The 20,359-nt window shown below is 57.5% G+C and overlaps 2 protein-coding genes across 3 annotated transcripts; one reads left to right on the top strand and one right to left on the bottom strand.

Annotated features, from left to right (window-relative positions):
• The first annotated feature begins 1,171 nt into the window (after positions 1-1,171).
• On the top strand, positions 1,172-6,824 carry SLC2A4 (solute carrier family 2 member 4). Of its 2 annotated transcripts, XM_036452000.2 has the most exons (11): positions 1,172-1,418; positions 2,708-2,824; positions 2,937-3,109; positions 3,198-3,322; positions 3,438-3,553; positions 3,646-3,808; positions 3,892-4,079; positions 4,245-4,349; positions 4,493-4,594; positions 5,097-5,300; positions 5,815-6,824. In XM_036452000.2, exons 1-11 carry the CDS (start codon positions 1,386-1,388, stop codon positions 6,016-6,018), a joined length of 1,530 nt encoding a protein of 509 aa, XP_036307893.1. In that variant the 5' UTR covers positions 1,172-1,385; the 3' UTR covers positions 6,019-6,824. The 2 variants fall into 2 exon arrangements, with proteins under 2 accessions (XP_036307893.1, XP_036307894.1); XM_036452001.2 differs by lacking the exon at positions 2,937-3,109 and having other exon boundaries at positions 1,173-1,418.
• Positions 6,825-7,229: 405 nt separating this feature from the next.
• On the bottom strand, positions 7,230-12,517 carry YBX2 (Y-box binding protein 2). Its single transcript, XM_036452002.2, has 9 exons — positions 12,186-12,517; positions 11,544-11,607; positions 10,185-10,218; positions 9,339-9,428; positions 8,886-9,170; positions 8,663-8,766; positions 8,169-8,346; positions 7,701-7,783; positions 7,230-7,599 (listed from the first exon to the last, which is right to left on the bottom strand). Exons 1-8 carry the CDS (start codon positions 12,460-12,462, stop codon positions 7,733-7,735), a joined length of 1,083 nt encoding a protein of 360 aa, XP_036307895.1. The 5' UTR covers positions 12,463-12,517; the 3' UTR covers positions 7,230-7,599; positions 7,701-7,732.
• Between the last annotated feature and the right edge of the window lie 7,842 nt (positions 12,518-20,359).

Genomic DNA, 20,359 nt, shown 5'->3' with positions numbered 1-20,359 from the left:
TTGCCAGGAATAGAACCCAGGACCCTTCAGTTCGCAGGCCGATGCTCTATCCACTGAGCCAAACCGTCTAGAGACTTCCCATATTCTGATAACAGGGTTGTTATTGAGACCATTCGCTGGATCAGAAAGTTGGAAGGAGCAGGTTTGGACTCCATCCAGGCAGTAGCTGGACATTCGGATCCGGAGTTCCTGAGCAGGACGGAGCAGAAGCCCTGCAAAGGCAGCGTGGCAGGGACGACGAACCCCGCTCGCCCTCCAGGTGGCGCTGCTGCCCCGCGCTCCGAGCCGGGATCCGGCGCCGCGTGCGCTCGGTCTTCATCCTTCGTCCCGCTCTCCTGACGGACGAGCCCCCTCCGGGCCGCGTCCTCCGAGCGGGGCCGGAGTTAGGGGGGATCCACACCAGGATCGGCCTCCAGAGAGAGCGTCCACGGTGCCCACGCGGCCAGCACACACAGGCGCGGGGGCTCCGGGGCCTCGGCGCGGCGCGGCTGCTGTGACCGCCTGCCCCTCGGGCTGCCTCCAGGAGCCCACGTGGGGGACGGGGGACGGGGGACCGGAAAGGGCAGCAGGGTGTATGAATAGACAGAGGACCACCCGCCACGCTGGGAACGGACTTTCCCGTCCTCCGTGGCCACCCCCCCCCCGCGTGGAAAACAAGCCGCGGACCCTTTAAGGCCCATCTCCCGGCCCTGCCCAGCCCGGGACAAGCCCGGACACCCGGGACTTGACATTTGGCTTCTCCCGACGTGGGAGCTAAAAATAATCGCCGTGGGTTACTTTGGGCCATTGCTGCTCCGGCTCCTCGCGCGGCCCGCCGCTCCCAGGCCGCCCGAGCGCACCCCCCCCCCCCCCGGGCGGGGGTGCCGGGCCCGGGCCCTCCATTCGAACCCGCGGCCCCAGCTAGCGGCTCCGGACTCCCAAGTAGCCGCTTCCACCCCAAACCTGGGCCGGTGGGCGGAGTCTCCCCACGCGGGGGGCGGGGCCTCCCAAACCTGGCGGGGCCGGGGGCGTGTCCGGTCCGCACGCTCCGGGCGCGGCCTGGCGGGCGGACCGGCCGGCAGGTGCCAGGCGCCCGGGCCCCCGGCGCGGGGGCGGGGCCTGCGGGGTGTGCGGGCCCCTGGCCAATGGGCGCCGCGGAGGGCGGGGCCCCGGCGGGTGGGGTGGGGGCGCTCCCGGGTCTTTTCCCCGCAGCCCGGCTCGGCCACATCCCCGGAGCCCCGCGGCTCTCGAGCTCCCTGGCTGGCGGCTGCGGGTCCCGCCGGGCACCCCTCCGCGCTTCACCCCGGGACCCCCCGCCGCCCCGCGCCCTCCGCCCGCCAGGCTGGGCCGAAGACCCCCACCCCCACCCCGGCGCCTCCCTCCCGGTACCCGGCTCCTGAGACAAGATGCCGTCGGGCTTCCAGCAGATCGGCTCCGAGGTAGGGCTCGGCCGGAGGGGAGGGACGGGGCGCGGGGCGCGCTTCCCTGGGGCCAGGGTCGCCGCGGGGGTCGGCCGAGGGGCGTCCCCGCGCAGGGGCGGGGGGGGTGTCGGGGGAGCCCGGCTATTTATACCCGGGAATGGCACCCCGTGACTGTCGGATTCCAGCGCCGGCCGGAGGCTGGCGGGTCTGGGGGGCTGCCCAGGGCCGCGGGCCACGCCCGGACCTAGCGGGCCCAGGACCTGCCCCCTCCCTCCGCCAGGGCTCGGTGGGTTGCGCCAGAGCCGGGGCACTCTGCCCTCGATCCGGCCCGAGGAGGCGGGTCCAGGCGGGTCCTGAGTTCCAGGAGCCCCGTCCCCGGCTCCGGGGAAGCGTTTCGAGGGCTGAGGCCCCGCGGCGCCCCCGCCCCCACTGCTGGTGGCTCTCCAGGACGCTGAACTTTCCCTTGGCCCCGGGCGGCGGGGGGGCAGAGAGGAGGGGCACCCCCAAGCTCAGGTTTCGGCTCGGAGACAGTCTGTGCCGCCAGTGAGCGGCCGCCACCGCCCCTCACACCACCTTTCCGCCCCCTCCCAGGGCACCGCGCCCCACGCAGGAGCGAGCGTGGCTCCCCGCCTTCCCGGGGCCGCGGGGGAGGGAGGCCGGGCGCAGACAGGCCGCCACGAGGGCCACGGGAGGAATGACCGCGATGTCCTTCCTGGGACCGCTCTTCTGGAGCCTGAGGGGGGCCCCCAGGAGCCGCCGAGAGAACCCCAAGGGGGCGGGCGGGCGGGGAGAGGACAGAGGCAGAGGATGGACATGCACCCTCAGTGTATACAACCAGCCCTGCCGGGGTACCGTTAACTTTTTGATTACCACACTTCCGTTGACAGGTAGGCAAAGCGAGCCACATCCCCCCTTTCTCGCCTCACTCAGAGAAGAGCCGTGTTCGGGGTGGGGAAGTGACTTGTCCAAGGTCACACAACGCTGAACCTGGGCCTCCTCAGGCCAGGCCTGTCCCAAGGTCACGGAGGGATTGGGAGACCTCGGTCCTCAGACGTGTCTCTGCCGGCTGGACGCACACATCCAGCGTCTCCTCCTCCTCCACGCCCCGGCTACTGCGGGGTTCTTTCTGCTGCTGTTTATGCTGAGATCTGCCCGCAAGTCCTAATATGGCCGAGTTTCCCTCACCCGGCATGTTGGACGGGACCCAGTAGCATAAGGCTGGGGCTGGGCGCGGGCCCAGGCCCCTGGAAGAAGGAAAGAAGCCATGTTTCCGTGTGACATGCGTCCTCTCTCTTCTGCCTGCCCAGGAAGGGGAGCCTCCGCAGCAGCGCGTCACCGGGACCCTGGTCCTCGCCGTGTTCTCCGCGGTGCTCGGCTCCTTGCAGTTCGGCTACAACATTGGGGTCATCAATGCCCCGCAGAAGGTGAGGGTCCTGCGGCCGGCAGACCGGGGTGCCCACCCGGGGAAGGCAGGGGACAGCGGGGCGAGCGGAGAGGGAAGGGCCTGCGGGAACTCACGCCTCTGTGTCTCCCCAGGTGATTGAACAGAGCTACAATGAGACGTGGCTGGGGAGGCAGGGGCCTGACGGGCCGGGCTCCATCCCTCCGGGCACCCTCACCACCCTCTGGGCTCTCTCCGTGGCCATCTTCTCTGTGGGCGGCATGGTCTCCTCCTTTCTCCTCGGCATCGTCTCCCAGTGGCTGGGAAGGTACGGGGCTGAAGGATGAGGGTAGGGGACAGGAAGGGGGCTGTCGCGCAGGCACCCTGACTCTCACAGCCCACTCTCTGCCTGCCAGGAAGAGGGCAATGCTGGTCAACAACGCCCTGGCATTGCTGGGGGGCGCGCTCATGGGCCTGGCCAACGCCGCTTCCTCCTATGAGATGCTCATCCTCGGACGGTTCCTCATTGGTGCCTACTCAGGTACCCAGGCCACCACGGCCCTGCCCGGTGCCCTGCTCTCCTTTACTGCTCCTGGGTTTGGTGGGGAGGAGCGGGCAGCCAGCTGCCTCAGCCCTCTCTTCCTCACTCTGCCCAGGGCTGACATCAGGGTTGGTGCCCATGTACGTGGGGGAGATCGCGCCCACTCACCTGCGGGGCGCCCTGGGGACACTCAACCAACTGGCGATCGTCATTGGCATCCTGATCGCCCAGGTGATCGGGCCTGACCTCGTTTGGGGGTTGGGAGAGGTTTGGGGAGGGGCTCGGGGGCACAGGCTGAATGATCTGCCATCTTTCCCCCACAGGTGCTGGGCTTGGAGTCCATGCTGGGCACTGCCACGCTCTGGCCACTGCTCCTGGGCATCACCGTGCTGCCTGCCTTTCTGCAGCTGGTCCTGCTGCCCTTCTGCCCGGAAAGCCCCCGCTACCTCTACATCATCCGCAACCTGGAGGGGCCCGCCAAACGGAGTGAGCCTCCACCCCGTCTCGCTAGTGCCCGTTCCCGCCCCGAGCCTCTCCCTGTCCTCTCAGCCCTGACCCTCCCCCCCCAGGTCTGAAGCGCCTGACCGGCTGGGCCGACGTGTCTGGGGCCCTGGCTGAGCTGAAGGAGGAGAAGCGGAAGCTGGAGCGCGAGCAGCCGCTGTCCCTGCTGCAGCTCCTGGGCAGCCGGACCCACCGGCAGCCCCTGATCATTGCCATCGTGCTGCAGCTGAGCCAGCAGCTCTCCGGCATCAACGCCGTATGTATGCGCAGCCTCCGGGAAGGGCGGGGCAGGGAGCAGCCCGAGAGGAGGGGAGAAGGGAACGAGCCCCCTCCCTTAAGGCTCAGGGTCAGTCCGGCTTGGAGGGGCTGCAAGGGAGGAAGGAACATCCCTGCCATCCCCTTTTTCCTCCCCTGCTTCTAGGTTTTCTATTATTCAACCAGCATCTTCGAGTCGGCGGGGGTAGGGCAACCAGCATATGCCACCATAGGAGCTGGTGTGGTCAACACCGTCTTCACCTTGATCTCGGTAACTGCTGGCCTCTGGAATGGCCCCACCACTGGCTCCCCGCCCCTTGGTTGTGTCCATCCACCCAGTCCCCCCCACTCCCCCCCACTCCCTCCCACTCCCCATCCTGAAGGCTCCCCACCGAGCCCTGACTCTCCTTGCAGGTGCTCTTGGTGGAGCGGGCCGGGCGCCGCACCCTCCATCTTCTAGGCCTGGCGGGGATGTGTGGCTGCGCCATCTTGATGACTGTGGCTCTGCTGCTGCTGGTGAGGCCTGGGGAGTGGGAAGGGGGTCAGGGGCCCAAACCCACGGGGACGGCTCCCACAGGCTCTGTGTCCGGCAGGGCCACTCCTCGTTGTGCTTTTGGCCCTGGAGCCGGCTGTGTGCTGGGACATGGCCTGTGCTCCCTCGGGACCCAGGTTGCACTTCCTCCCATTCTGGAGGAAGCTGTAGCGCCATTCTGGCAGCCAGTGGGGAGAGCCACTGTCCAGCCTGGGAACAAAACTTCCCAAGGATCTGCTTTAGAACCAGGGGGACTGACCAGCTTAATGGCTGAGCGTCCACAACATTCCCTCTGCCTTGAGTTGGCGTGGGGAAACCAGCTGAATGTCCGTGTTCACAGATGCTCCAGGGGCTGCTTTAACCTAGGGTGGCAGGCCCCTTCCCCCACGAGCTGCTGGGTGGGGTGGATTTTAGTTTTCTGGGTTGAGGGCAAAGGAAGATCCAGAGAGACCTGACCTGAACTCCCACCCCCTGCCTGGTCCCCAGGAGCGCGTTCCAGCCATGAGCTACGTCTCCATCGTGGCCATCTTCGGCTTCGTGGCGTTCTTTGAGATTGGCCCCGGCCCCATCCCCTGGTTCATTGTGGCCGAGCTCTTCAGCCAGGGGCCTCGCCCGGCAGCCATGGCCCTGGCTGGTTTCTCCAACTGGACGTGCAACTTCCTCATTGGCATGTGTTTCCAGTATGTTGCGGTAGGTGACCTGCCCCCAGCCGATCTCCCACAGCCATAGGCCAGGGGGGAGGGCGTGGACTAGCCCGTTGGTTTCCGGTCAGGCACTCCCTCAGCTCCCAGACCGCTGGTCCTGAAGATCGCTCTGGTGGACCGAGACACCTGCTCCGCAGGAATCAAAGCAGAGAAGGGAGCCGAACTAGATTGCATAGCAATAGAGGTGTCTTCAGAGCAGACTAGTGGCATAACTTAGACCAGGAATAAAGTGATAAACGTCATTATTAATACTGTGAATGTCTGGGAGTCCACTCTGAGTACAGGAACTCAGGATGGTAAGGGGGTGACAAACTTGAGAGTTGGGGTTCAGAGGATCCTGTTTTCACTAAATGCTCATTCCTGGCTACTCCATTCCCCTGCAGAGGAGCCACCTGCCACCCGCAGTGTCCCTGCTCCCCAGGAGAGACTTTAGTTCCTAGCCTGCCTGAGCCTGCCCCTCCCCTCCCCGCTGTCAACACCTCTTTCTCTGCCTGTCCCAGGATGCTATGGGTCCTTACGTCTTCCTTCTATTTGCGGCCCTCCTGCTCGGCTTCTTCATCTTCACCTTCTTAAAAGTGCCTGAAACCCGGGGCCGGACGTTTGACCAGATCTCAGCTGCCTTCCGTCGGACACCCTCTCTCTTAGAGCAGGAGGTGAAGCCCAGCACGGAACTGGAGTACTTAGGGCCAGATGAGCATGACTGAGGGACCAGGCAGGGTGGGAGAGCCAGTTCTCTGTCCCCAGACACCCCCTCCTCTCCTCGGTGGCACTTTAACCCGCTCCTCCCCAGCACTCCCGGGGAGAAAGCCCCTGCGCCTGTGGGACTGGGGAGCTGGAGGGAGGGGCGGTCTGAGACCCTCATTTCCCTCGGGTGACACTGTTGGATTATTTGTGTTGTGGTTAGGTTGTGGCCATCAGGGTGGGCCATTCTCCCCTCTATCCCTCTCCTCCTCCCTCCGTAGTTCACCCCAACCCGCTCCAGAGTGTGTTTGCGCCTCTGCCAGAGGAGGGCTGGAGGAGAGGCTCCGGGACTGACTTTAGGGGAGTGAACTGAGGTACAGAGCGGAATGGCCAAGGAAAATCAGTGTCCTTCGCCTCGGACCCTCCACCTCTCTGGCACTTTCTCTCAATTCTTGTCACATAGACTCTGGGTGAAGGGGGCTCGGTCTTGACCCCTCCAAGGCGACGGATGCAGCCTCCCAAGGCCTAACTCACTCTCGCTGAAGGCTCAGTCCTCGTCCTCCACCTGCCCACAGGGGAGAGGAGGGATAGCAAGCGCTGCCTCTGACGCAGGGCTCTGCTCCTCTCCCGTCTGGAAGGGGGTTGAACCCAAAGGCTTTTGACCAACCAAGGGAAAGAGCTGTGAAAGGCTGCCAGTAAACCTTAGGCTGGGAGGAACCTTCAGATATTTTTGTATACGCTTGAAAAAGAAGGGGTAGGGAGAAGAAACCAAAAGTCTGTTGTACTAAATGTAAATATATAGATACGTATATAAAGTCACTGTGTGAGACACGTGTCCTGTCGTGGAGGCACTCAAGGATGGGCTCAGACAGGGATGGACCACAGCTTCCCATGTCCTGCCCCTCAGCTCCAGCTGAAGAATCCGCCGGACGCTGTCACTCATGCCCCCACTTACATTTCTAGTCATTGCTTTAATTAATAGCAAATTAATAAGTCGTAGACTGTGCTCTTGGCACTTTACAAAACACGTAATCTGCAAGGGAAACATTATTCCCATTTTACAGACGGGAAAAGTGACTCAGTGTGGAAGTGCTTGTTCAGAGCTCCACAGCTAGAACCACGGGAGATTCATGACCGGGCCTTGCCCACTGCCCACAACCTCCTCCCCGCTTCACCCGCTAGCTACCAGCAATTCTCCGGGCAGAAAAGAGGCAGAGACCAAGACAACCAGAAAGCCTGTTTTTGTTTTTACTGGAGGCTCAGGTGGCACATGACAGTTCATAAAATGGCTTCAGAGGTAGAGGTAGAGGGGATCAAAAATAAACTGGGGTGGGAAAGAAAAACAACCAGGAGGAGGTAAGAGCTGGCTGGTTCCTTCTCAGCCTCATTTAGGGGAGGGAGCTGATGCCTCTGAACAAAAAGGATGGATCCCTTCCTTCAACCCTTGGTAGGGGAGAGAGGAAAAAAAAGCAAAAAGCTGTTGCTTTGGCCCTCCTGAGTCTCGTGGAAAAGGGGGGAAAGCCAGTGTTTTGATGTCATGAATAGGGAAAGGGGGGAGGGGGTGCTGGGTAGGGTGCAGGTCAGTTGGAAAACCTGGCAGATACCTGAGAGAGGAAAAGAAACGGACAAGTCATGGCTAGTAACTTCTCAGGCCCAGTCCCCGCCCTCTTGCTCCCACCCTGGCCCTGGAAGTGCAGCCTCTCACCAGATGGTAGTTCTGGGTGTCCTTGGGTGGAATCACTCCAGGATGGTGGTGGTGGGGTCCCCACTGTTGATGGGGGCTGAGGTCTAGAGAGAAGGGTGTCAGTTGAGACCTTGTTCGTTAGGGCCCCCCAACTTCAATCTTCTCTCATCTTTTCTCTTCCCACTCCTATAACCCCTTCCCACTCCTCCTGGAATTCGCATCCACAGCTGGGGCTGTGGTTCTGAGCGGAGCTGAAAGAGGAGTCTGCAGGGGCTGCCGGGCTGGGCTGCCTCTGCTGGGGTTTCCCGGTGGGTGGGGTTCGGCCAGGGGTGGGCGCAGCAGTACTGATGTCAGGCTGAAGGAAAGGGTGGGGTGGGGTAGGGGCAGGGCCAGGAGATGGGGGAACAGGAGGACAGGGTGACATGAGAAGGGGAAGATAAAAAGCAGAGTGGGGCGGGGGCGGGGAGAAAGATAGCCCGAGGTCCTCACCTCCTGGGCTGTGGGCTGCCTGGGTCCAGGGGGCTGCTGCCGTCGCCGCTGGAAGTAGGGGCGGTTTCGTGGGCGCTGGGGCTCAGGCCGAGAGCCATCAGTGGGACCTTGGCTGGGTTTGGTCTTGCCATCCCCACCTTCAGTGGTAGGCTGCTGCGGTGGCCTGGGGCGGAAAGGCCTGGGGAGGAAAGTGGGGACCCTAAAGGGCATGGAGGAGCCCTGTGCAGACTCCTCCTCCTCTCTCAGGGCTCCCCAGGAGAGGCAGACCAGCCAGCTTCCCATCCCCACCTCCACCCCTAGGAGTGGCTTCCCATGGCACCTGTGCATTAATCTCTCCCTGGCAACCCCACCCCCACCCCAAACCACCAGCTTCAGGCTTGTCTGAGCACTTAGCTCTTCCCTTTCCCATCCTCCAACCCTTCCTGTACCCCCACCCCTCACCCCCACCCAATACTGGACAGTGAAGGGTCAGGACCCCGGAAAGTGAGCCTTACCTTCGGTATCTGGGCCGGAATCTGGGTGGGGGAACCCGCTCATCTCCCTGCTGTTGGTCCCCCTCCAGTGGGGCTGTCTCTTTAGGTTCTACCCCGTCAGTGCCCTGGGAACAGAGGCCTGGTGAGCGGGGTCACAGCAGCTGCCTGGGAGCCGGTGTCCACAGCTCTCCCCAGCCCGGTTCCGTCCTCCGGGGCCCTGGTTCCACAGCCCGAGCTCCCTCACCTCGATGGGCTGCTGCTGGTTGGGGGGCCTCGGGCCTCGCACAAAGCGCCGTCGGTAGAAGAAGGGCGGTGGGCGCCGCCGTCTGGGCCTCTGCCCAGGGTCTTCGGCTCGTTCCCCTTCGATGCACGGCTCGGTCCCACCTGACGGAGCCTCAGCCACCATGGGCGGGGGGGCGGCCGGGCGAGGCCGGGGGATAAATCGGCGGAACCTACGTCGATTGGGGGCATAGCGGCTACCCTTCACCGGCACCCCCCCAGGCCCGGTGACATTGGCAGCTTCTGCACCCTGGAAAAGAGGGGGAAGAACTTGCTCCAACAACAAATGCACAACATTCCCACTGGCTGGGATCACTTGTCTTCCCCTTCTTCCAGCTAAATCCCTCTCCCACTTTCTTCAGCCACTCTGGCTTCTGGCCACCCTCCCACTCTGTGTCCCACACCACAGCCCCCTAACCTTCTCTCCTTCCACGACATCAAACTCCACAGTCTCCCCGTCTCCAACGCTGCGCAGGAACTTCCTGGGGTTGTTTCTTTTAATAGCTGTCTGTTGGGGGAAGGCCGTGAGAAGGGTGAGGACTAGTTTCACCCCTGCTGGGCCCACCACCCCATCTTACTCTTTTCACCATCTTACTGTGGGCGGGGGGGGGGGGGGGGGGTGCTGGAGGGTGGAGCAAGAAGGCAGTCAGGGTTTAGTAGGGGAAAAGCCATCAACTAGGGGCCTCAACAACAATTGTGCAGTTACCACCATCCCTCCTTCACCCCTCAGGGATTTAAAAAAGGGAATCAAAACAAAAAGCAGAGACAGTCTTAAGTGGCAAAGTGGGTAAAAGGATTGTGCTTCTTACCTCGGTCCCACTGAGAGCACAGTGGTTCTCAAACTGTGGCGGGCATCAGAGGCACCTGGCGCGCTCGTTAAAAGATTGCCGCCTCTCCCCCAAGTCTGATTCAGCAGGGCTGGGGTGGGGCCTGAGAATTTGGATGTCAGGTGATGCTGCTGGTGCAGGGACCACACTTTGAGAACCACTAGCCTGTGTCCTTTCCCTCTGAACGTGGCCTGTGACTCATTCCTGTGTTCACAGGTCACACAGTAGGTGCTGAGCATGCCATGCTCAGAGGGCAGCACACACACTGCTGACAGAAGACCCGACACAGTGGGGCTGATGGCAGTTACTTGGGGCACCTGATGCAGATGGGGAGGGAAGCTGTTTCCTGGTGGACGTGCTGAGGCGAAAGCTGCCGAAGGATTAACGCCCTTTCTGAAGGGCGGCTCCTTCCCTCAGAAAGCCAGCCTGGCCCTTACCTGGTGAACAAAGACGTCCTCCTTGGTGTCGTTCCTGCAGGACAGGATGGGCCGTTAGGGGGTGCTCACCTCCCCCGGGCTCCCTAGCTGCCCATTCCTAAATCCGCGGCCCACCCGCTCCTGCCTCCGTGGCTGACCGGAGTGGACAGGGGCCCAGAGCAGGTGTGGAGAGAAGTCTACCTACACCTCGGTGGAGAGCCTGGGCGTCATGGAGAAAGGGTGGAGGAGGAAAGGAAACTCACTTTGCAGGAGCTGAGCACTCCACCCTCTACCGCTTAGAACCTGGTAGCGCTGGATATAACTGTCCCTGTCAACACCCCCTCATCCCCACCCCCATCATGGTTGGAAAATTCCACTCCTGTCTCCTTCCTTCTACAGCCAAGGAGCAAGAAGTGCAGGCAGGAGAGGTGCAGGACCAGTCTGAGATGGGGACAGTGTGTCAAGAACTTGCTCTAGAGCCCCCAAACTTCATTCTTAGCCCCAGCCAGGAGGTGAACCCCAAGGTCAGGCCCCTTTTCAACACACCCAGGGGCCAAGGGTGAGAGAGACGGTAGTATCCGGCCATTCTCTATTACTACTTGCCCATTTCCCCAGTTTATCCCAGCACCCCAATGCGGGGAGGGGAGGGGTTTTCCTCCGAACCTCCCAGGAGTCCTCAGTTTTCAGAATTAGAGAAGAGCCCTTCCCTGGAACAGCTATTCTAGCTGTAAAGCACTTGGATCTGCACAAAGGTCAGCCTGCTAAGAGGGAACTAGGGCCTCCCAAGAGGGCTGGGCTGGGCAGGGTGCCCAGGCTGGGGAAGGGCCCACAGGGGGGGACCTGGCTTTGCTCAGAATCTGCCCCTAGGGCCTCTCCCAGGGCATGGGAAGGGGTGAGGCTGCCAAAAAGAGAAGCAGCAGCCTCTGGCAGGGCCGGCTCCTTCCCCAGCCCCCACCAGCCTCAGTCCCCTCAGGTGGGGGTTTCAAATGAACCAACAACTGTGTAAGGAAGATGAGTTACGCGAGTGCTATGTGCTACCCGAAACAGGAAAGTGAGTGTGGCCCAGAGCCCCGGGGCACAGGGAGCAGGTACATTCTGCCCCAGAGGTGAGGCAAACTAAACCTGGAGGTGAGACAGACAAGCTGGGAGGTCGGAGCAGGTTTGCCAACTTCCTAGATCATTAACCCTCCGCTGCCCTTGGAGAGGAGCTTCCTCCTGCCCACGTTTGTGTTATGATTAAAGACTTTCAACCAACACCAGCTGGACATTGCAACCATGTGCTTCGGCAAGCAGGGGTGGAGATGAGCTCGGGAGGGTGTCCAGTCCCACAGGCCAGCGGGGAGACACCCGTTCCTCCCCCTCCCTACGTTCCTCAGATACCTGTTGATGAATCCGTAACCATTTCGGACGTTGAACCATTTGACAGTGCCCAGGACTTGGATTGCTGCCAGGCAGAGATGCAGTAGGGACAGCAAGATGGGGGAAGAGATGGAGTTGGGCTCAGTTTCGAGACACTCCAAGATCTAACCTACCTTCCTACTGCCTGCATACACTTAACCTCCAGGGAAAGTGCCCCGGCAGTGAAGCTCAGGCTTTCAAAACCCTCCAGCACTAAGACTTGCTCCTTCAAGCCCTCAAGATCCAGGCCTTTCACTTAAAGTCGGGTACTCACCTGGTCCACAAAGGCTTAATGTAAGGGTCCCTAGTGCACCTGCTTCCGGGCTGAGCGCTTTACTGGTACTAACCTGAGGCAGCTAGGCCAAGTCCTCCGCCCCGGGGGCGTGGCCAGACCCTGAGGTTCCTCTCCACCCGAGGCCCTAGCTGGACCAGCTCACCGCGCCCTCCCGCCCACGAAGGCAAGGCGGGGCGCCCACTAGGGACCCCACTGTGGTCCGCTGTCCCTGTCCCCCGGCTAGTCCTTCGAGCCTCGGGCTTTCTAGACCCCACCGGGCTCCACGATGCCCCTCACCCAGCCCGCCCTCCCCCCTTAGAACCGTCCTGGCTCGTGTCCTCCCCCCTCACCCAGCACCGGCTTGTCCGCCTGGCTCCGGGTTGAGGGCGCGGGGGTCCCCGAGGCCGCCGTCGCCGGGTTGCCAGGAGTGTGGGGGCCCAGCGCCGACGGGGTCCCAGCAGCTGGGCCGGAGGCGGCTCCGACCCCACCGCCGCCCGCCCCGCCGCCTGCTTTCTGCGGCTCCCCCGCCGGCACCGACACCACCACCGCCACCACCCCTGCCGCCGTCGCGGGCACCGTCGCCGCGGGGGCCGCTGACGCCACCGCTGCCGCCTCCGCCTCGCTCATCCCGCCGGGTCCAGTACCGGCCCCCGCCACCACCGCCTCCTCCGCCACCACCGCCGCCGCCCCGGCCCCTCCCCCTGGCCCGCGCACCCGCCACCCCGCTCGGTCCTCGCGCCCCGAGCCTCGCCCGCACGCCGGCAGCGGGCCCCGCCCCAGGCCAATCGCAGCCCGCAGCCGCGGCGCGCGCAGGCCCCGCCTCCCGGCCGCAGGCCAATCCCCGCGGACCCGCACTCCCGCCCCGCCTCCCGGGCTTCGCGTCGCGGCCGCAGCCCGCGCCCGCCGCCCTGTAAGTACACCTGGGCCCCGCCCCGTTGGCGTCACGTGACGCTCCACAGCCACGCCCATTGGTCGGCGGCCTCTTTTCCCCGCCTCCCCGCCCCCTTCCACCGGCCGCGGGAAATCAAACGGGCTTGTGGCGCCCCAACGGCCACCTGGGCTCTGCGCGCTGGGCGGGGCGGAGCGGGCGGCTCCGAGGTTGCCCCTAACGATCTGGGAGGGGGCCGGGCTCCGCGGCCTCCGTCCTGGCCGTGAGCTGCGCGGGCCGCCTCCGCTCTCGAGACCGCCCTGGCCCGCGACGCCGCTCGCACGTGAAAGCCTCGGCCCGGCCCGGCCCGCCCCGCCCTCTCCGGAGGATGCGGAGTTTGCCCGCGGACCCAGCTGGAAGGCGCGGCGGACAGCTTTCCCAGCCGGGGACTCTCACCTTTGCTTTGAAGGTAAAATTTACATACAGCAACATGCACGACTCTTCTCTGAGTTCGGTACACGTGTTACGCCAGGTAGAGGATATCCTAGTCACGGTGCTCTTCCCTCGCCCCCAGAAGTTCCCTCCAGCTCCTTGCGGACAGCCTCGCCCCCCCGCCGACCTCCGCTGCCCACCAGCCTGGGTTCGTCTTAGGGCCCGTCGTGCCGGGCGTCGTGGTCTCTGCTCCAGCGGGGCCGCCCTCCTCAGCCCCCTCCTCCTCTCCTCCCTCCAGCTGGCCGGACCTCAGGCCTTTGCACACACGGTTTGTTCTGCCTAGACGTGTCCTCCGTGCCTTTCGGTGGACGTCTTCAAATACCAGCTCACATAGCGCTCCTATGACATCACCCTTTATTTTTCTCGTGGTGATTTTGAAAAACATGAGAGCATCCTGTTTGTTCATTTGCTTCTTTATTCTATTCCTGGCCCCCCACCCCCAGGGTCCCCTCCGCGACGCGAGGCTGTGAGCTCCACAGCAGTAAGAATCCCGTAGTGATTGATGCCTGACGCCCGGAACAGTGCCGGGCACAACACAGGCTCTCCCTGTTTACTGAGTAAGTGAATGGTGCCCATTCCGCCGATGAGAAGACCGGGCCGGAGGGCAGCTTGCCCCGGTTCCTCGGGAGCCCCGGAGGTCTGTCCCGGGCGCCGCACTCTCCTCCTCTGAATTAATGCGGCTCCAGAAGTCGCTCCTCCCGCAGGCTCCGCGGCCCGGGGAGGGCCTGGCCCGCGCCGGGAGAGTGTATTTTTAGCCGGGACACAGCGCCGGGACAGCACACGTGCCTCCAAGCGCAACTCGGCCCCACGTGCGCTCCCTCGGTCCAGGTGTCCCACGCCAGACCCGGCCTGGGCGCTCCAGCCGCGGCCTGCCCGGTCCTGGAGCGCCCTCTCCCGGCAGGTCCGGGGGCCGCTGGCACTGGCTTCCTTGCTGTGTGGTTCAATCAGGTGCCTTTCGCCTCACTGTTTTGGAATTGAGGATTCTGTTTCCCAGGATACAATGGACAAAAAAAAAAAAAAAAAAAAAAAAAAAAAAAGAGAGAGAGAGAGAAAACAACTAGATCACAAGGCGAGGCAGTGAAGGATACAGAAATGATCACCCTCCTTTAGCCTGTGAAGGACCGATTTACCTGGGCCCACCCCGAATTCAAGGGATGCCGGAAGCAGAAGACCAAGCAAGGCTGGGGGAAGGCAAGCAAGATAGTTCCTAATGCAACCAAAGAATGAATGGCGTGGGTCTGTCCGGCGTGGCTCGGTGGTTGGGCATCGACCCATGAATCAAGAGGTCTCTGGTTATTCCCTGTCAGGGCACATCAGAGGTGGACCTGCAGGAGGCAGCCGGTGATTCTCTCTCATCATTGATGTCTCTATCTCTTTCTTCCTCGCCCTTCCTCTCTGAAATCAATAAAAAATATATTAAAACAAACCAAAAATATTTTAAAATTAGTCAGGAGACTAGGGGTGGGGGGCTGCAGCATCTGAGACATGAAACTACACATACGTACACACAACAGTTACACACTCTCTACCTTCGTGGGTAAGAATTAGCAGATGCCACTCAGAGGTGCTCAACTGAATTAATTTCCCTGTTCAGCTGAAGGGTTTGTGCATGTAATTTCCCGGTAATTTAAATATCATTCTGTGCTAGGGATAGCAAGGACTCCAAGGCATTCTAAGGAAAAGGCTTCCTCCTTCCTCTGTCACTCTCTTTGCATTTGCTCAACAAACACCACCATGCCTCTTTAACTACTGCCCTGTCTATTTCCATTCGTTTAACACCAAACTTCCTGAAAGCAGTGTTTACTGTCTCTGCTCCCTCATCTTTCTTTCTCACCCCACCAACCCAAATCCAGTTCCTGCTCTCCCACTCCATTGTCATGGCTTCAGCAACGGTCTTACAATCCCTTCTTAAAAACAAATATATATATATATATATATATATATATATATATATAATTATTATTATTAAGATTTACCTGTGCAGCCGGCCGGGCCAGTCCCTTCTTAATTGAGACATTCAGTGGGTGTTTTTTGGTTCTTTCTACTCCATCAGGAGAAGTGCTCTTCCGGTAGCTTTCACTGCCCAACCTTTCTTATACCTCTTCTTCTGTGGCTGGCCCTCCTCACCAGCCTCAATCTTTCCTGGACTGTCTTCTCTTGCCACCTGCCATCTACCTGTAGTGTTTTATCCATTCCCCTGCTTTGGGTGACTACCTGCTACTCATGGCACTTAAACGTGTCTCCAGCCCTGTGTTCTTCCCACCGTCTATCAGACTCTGAACCAGGCGCTCTCTAGCCCATTGCTCCATAGGCTTCTGGAACTTGACAAGCCTACCTCTCAGCTCCTCTTTTACCTCCCTCCCACTTCCTCCTTGCTGAGTTACATCACCACATTCCCCCAAGGGATCATTCTTCAGTACCCATCCCCATCTGTAGAGCACTTCCTCCTATATAGCAAAGGCGGAGATTTGTGGCATCAAACTGAGATCGGATTTGAAAGATTTAAAAGGGGTCACTGCCTGACCAGCATGGCTCAGTGGTTGAGCATCAACCTATGAACCACTAGGTCATGGTTCGATTCCCAGTCAGGGCACATGCCCAGGTTGTGGGCTCGATCCCCAGTGGGGGCCATGCAGAAGGCAGTCAATCAATGATTCTCTCTCATCATTAATGTTTCTCCCTTTCTTCCTCTTTCTTCCTCTCTGAAATCAATAAAAATATATGTAAAAAAAAATAAAAGAGGTCACCTCTGCCCCTAGAACCAAATACTCCCAGCAACATTCCCCTCCAACTTTCTTGTTGCAGTTCAAATCAGATTTTACTTCTTCTCTCATCCAATTCCTGTTCTCTTATTTCTCACCCATTACAGTGAGGTGTTTCATACCTACAGCGTCCACCCTCTCCCATCTACTCGTTAGCTGCTGCTTCCTCTGTCCTCCCCTGTTTGACACTCTGCCAAATCCTTGATCTTTTCTCCATTGTCCATTTCCTTGTCCTATCTACCATATCTGATATTACTTACCACCTCCTTCTGAAACCTTATTATTTTTTAACCTAAAAGCAGTATACTCTCCTAAGCACATTAAAGGCCTTCAGTCATTTAGTCCTTGCAACTGTCCTTCGAAGTGGATACTATGAAAATTATCTCATTTTCCAGATAAGGAAACTGAGCTGTAGTAAAGGGAAGCAACTGGCTTAAAGTCACAATACTGTGGAACACGCTAAGCTGAAATTCAAATGCAGGTCAGCCTAATTCCAGAGCCCAACTTCCAAGTCATCAACCTCCTTCCGCCGTGCTGGGACTACACGTTTCCATCTGCCTCACCAACCTCATGGCTTCGCATCCCCTCTAGTTCTTTCCACATGTCAGGCTTTTCCTTCCAAACTAAATTTCCCAGGCTCCGCTGCTTCTCTTAGTCAGCATTCAAGAAAGATACTGACAGTTGTCATATTACTTAGTTCAATGAGCACTTTTTTGCCCTTATTTCTGTCTCCGTGGCCATTTTCTTCTCACATTTCTACAAGGGGTCCTCAGTCTTTTACTTGCCCCTTCCTAAAGGTCAGAGTCCCCAGCCCTCTGTCCTGCCTCTGTAACCTCTCTTGTGGAGACTCACCCTCTCCCACAGCCTCACATCTGACCTGTTACGGGCAGAATTGTGTCCCCTAAGAATATATGTTGAAGTCCTAACCCCTGGCTCCTGTGAATGTGACCTTATTTGGAAATAGGATCTTTGCAGATGTAATCAAGTTAAGGTGAAGTCATTAGGGGGCCCTAACCCAATATGCTTGGTGTCCTTATAAGAGGAAACTGCTCCTAAAGACAGATACGAAGGGAGAATGCCCTGTGATGGCAGAGGCCAAGACTGAAGTGCCGCAGCTGCAAGCCAAGGAGTGTGTGGCTGCTAGAAGCTGAGAGAGGCAAGGAAGGATCCTTTTCCAGGCTTCAGAGAGAGGAGGGCCCTGCAACATTCTGACTTCAGACTTCTACAGAACCGTGAGAGCGAATTTTTGTTGCTTTAAGTGCCAAGTGTGTGTACTTTGTTGCAGTAGCGCTAGGAAAGCAGCAAACAACACAAATACAGAGGACTCCCCAATCTATGCCTGCAGGCCCATGATGGCCAACTGCAAGCTGGAGATCTCCGGGTGCCTTATCTTGGTAAAAGGCTCCACCGTATCGGGTTCACACCAGCAGCAGCTCTCACCCCCACCACTGCATAGCCTCCTGCCTGCTTGGCTTCTTCACCTTCAGTGGCTCCCATCCCCTCCAGCCCACTTCTCAGAAAGCACCTCACAAGCAAAGTAGCCTCCCAGCCCCTGTGTTCCATTGCCTACGTTATTTTCACTGTGTATTTAATAGTACCTGATATTTCATATTTTCTTGTTTCTAATTTGTAAGCTTGGGATCTTGTCTGTCTTATTCACTGCTGTATTCTTGGTACCTAGAACTATACCTGACATCCAGTAAATGACCAGTAAATATTTGGCAGAATAAAAGAAAGCAGCCAGCCGAGACCGGTTTGGCTCAATGGATAGAGCGTCGGCTTGGGGACTGAAGGGACCCGGGTTCGATTCCGGTCAAGGGCATGTACCTTGGTTGCGGGCATATCCCCAATGGGGGCTGTGCAAGAGGCAGCTGATCGATGACTCTCTCTCATCGATGTTTCTAGCTTTCTATCTCTCTCCCTTCCTCTCTGTACAAAATCAATAAAATATATTAAAAAAAAAAAAAAAAAAAAAAAAAAAAAAAAAAAAAAAAAGCAGCCAGAAAAAACTTTACAAAATGTATTTTTTCTGGGGCAATATTTAGGCACATTAAATATACACATTCCCTATGACCCAGAAATTCACCTTCTGAGCACATAACCTACGGGGATTCTTTTACAGGTCTGTGAGGAGACATGCATGAGTACCTGCAGGTGGGAAGTTGGAGGCATCCTGGGCACCCATCGCTGGGAGTGTGATAGGTAAGATGTGGTGAGCTGAGTGTATACCATGGAGTATTGTGCAGCGATTAGAAACAACCAGTTAGAAGTACTTATGGTAAAAAAAAAAAAAAAAGTACTTGTAAAATAGATGTTTAGAGAAAAAGCAAGAAACAGAATGACATATACAATGATTTTACTTAAAAACACATATTCCCAGCTGCTCTTGTCTGTGGGGTAGTCACTCTCAGTCTCACTAATAAACTCTTTTTCACTTAAAAAAAACAACATTCCCACAAGTGACAATTATGTCTTGTCAGTATACATGAAAATAAAAAGATATATACTAGCACAATTGCCTATGGAAGGAGGGGATAGAATAGGGTAAGAACCCTGGCTGGGGGAGGAGGGTTGGGAAGGTAATGGGGGATGTGAGGACAAATATGTAATACCTTAACCAATAAAGAAATGAAAAAAGAAAAAAAAAGAACCCTGGCCCCGGGGTGTCACAGTGGATAGAGTATCTTCCAGGGCACCAAATGGTCGATGGTTCAATTCCCAGTCAAAACCATGTACCTGAGTTGCAGGTTCAATCCCCTGGCCCCGGTCAGGGCCTCTCTCTCTTCTCCCCCTCCTCCTTCCATTCTTTCCTCTCCCACTAAAAAGTCAATGGAAAAAATATCCTCAGGTGAGGATTAACAAAAATAAGAGAAAAAAGAGGTAAAAAAATAAAATAAACTTTATGAATGAAATACTTTATTCTGCTTAAAACTCTTCCATGACTTCCCATTGAAGACTCATAGGTAAAGTTTAAATCTCTTAGATTTGCTCTGAAGACCCAAGATCCAGCCTTCTGTCTTCCCATTGAGTCCCTATCCATTTGGGCCCCAAACATTCCTCCTGACAGGTCTTTGTGATACTGGTCTGAATTGTCCAATACAGTAACCACTAGCTATGTTTCAAGAGCAATGGCCATAAGTGGCTAGTGGATACTGTATTAGTACTGATAAGGAATATTTGTCCACACAATTCTAGTAAATAGTGCTGCTACAGAAATATATATATAATTGATTTTTTACAGAGAGGAAGGGAAAGGAATAGAGAGCCAGAAATATCGATGAGAGAAACATCGATCAGCTGCCTCCTGCACACCCCCTACTGAGGATGTGCCCGCAACCAAGGTACATGCCTAGACCAGAACTGAACCTGGGACCTTTCAGTCTGAGACCGATGCTCTATCCACTGAGCCAAACCGGTTTTGGCCGAACTATCTATATTTTTAATGTTTTTATTAATTCCAGAGAGGGAAGGGGAAAGAGAGATAGAAACATTGATGAGAAACATGGATTGGCTGCCTCCTGTACTGGGGGTTGAACCTGAAACCTAGCATGTGGCCTGATCAGGAATTGAACTGGGGACCTCTAGGTTCATGGGTTGATTTTCAACCACTGAGCCACACTGGCCAGACCAGATCAATCTTTTTAAATCTCAACTTTCATGATACTAAATCATCTGTTCTCTAATTTCACTGCTGCCATTTACTGAGTACCATTTTCTGACCTTGAAGTGAGGAAGACAAGTGCGGCAATAACTATTGATAATTGCAGTGCTTGTTAGCAACTCTGTGACTTCTAAAAATATTTCAGATAGTTTACAGTAAAATATGCATATTCATTTATTTCAATAAATATGCACTGATTACCTACTGTGTGCCAGATGTGATAAAAGGTGCTGGGAATATAGTGGTGAATAAGACACAAGATTCCTGCCCTCACATGACTCACATTCTAGTTAACAAGACAGTGTACCTGTTTAGATACACATGCTAATTATAGATACAATAACAGCCCTGAAGGAAATGCACAGGCCGGTGTGACAGAGAAGAGAAGGATGTGGGGAGTTAATCTAGATTAGGCTGTCAGGAAGACATTGCCAGGATGCAGGTCACAGCTGAAACTGTGGCCTGAAGGCTGAGAAGAAGACAGCTAACGAAGGGATGAGGGGAGAAAGTTTGAGGCGCATGGAACAACTAGTGCAAAGGCCCTGAGGCAGCAGAGTTTATTAGAGGGGAAAGTTCAGAGAATAAGGAGGAGGGTAAAGTGGGCAGAGCCAGATCAACCAAATGGATGGATTCCAAGAATGATGGGGAGTCTTTGAAGGGTTTAAAAGGGGGAGTGAGTCATGTGGCCTGATCAACTGATTTTTTAAAGCATTTTGAGGTTCACAGCAAAATTGGGCAGAA

This window comes from Pipistrellus kuhlii, unplaced genomic scaffold (genome assembly GCF_014108245.1).
Source record: "Pipistrellus kuhlii isolate mPipKuh1 unplaced genomic scaffold, mPipKuh1.p scaffold_m20_p_23, whole genome shotgun sequence".
Classification (NCBI taxonomy): Eukaryota; Metazoa; Chordata; class Mammalia; order Chiroptera; family Vespertilionidae; genus Pipistrellus; species Pipistrellus kuhlii.
This window is presented reverse-complemented; position numbering and strand designations above follow the sequence as displayed.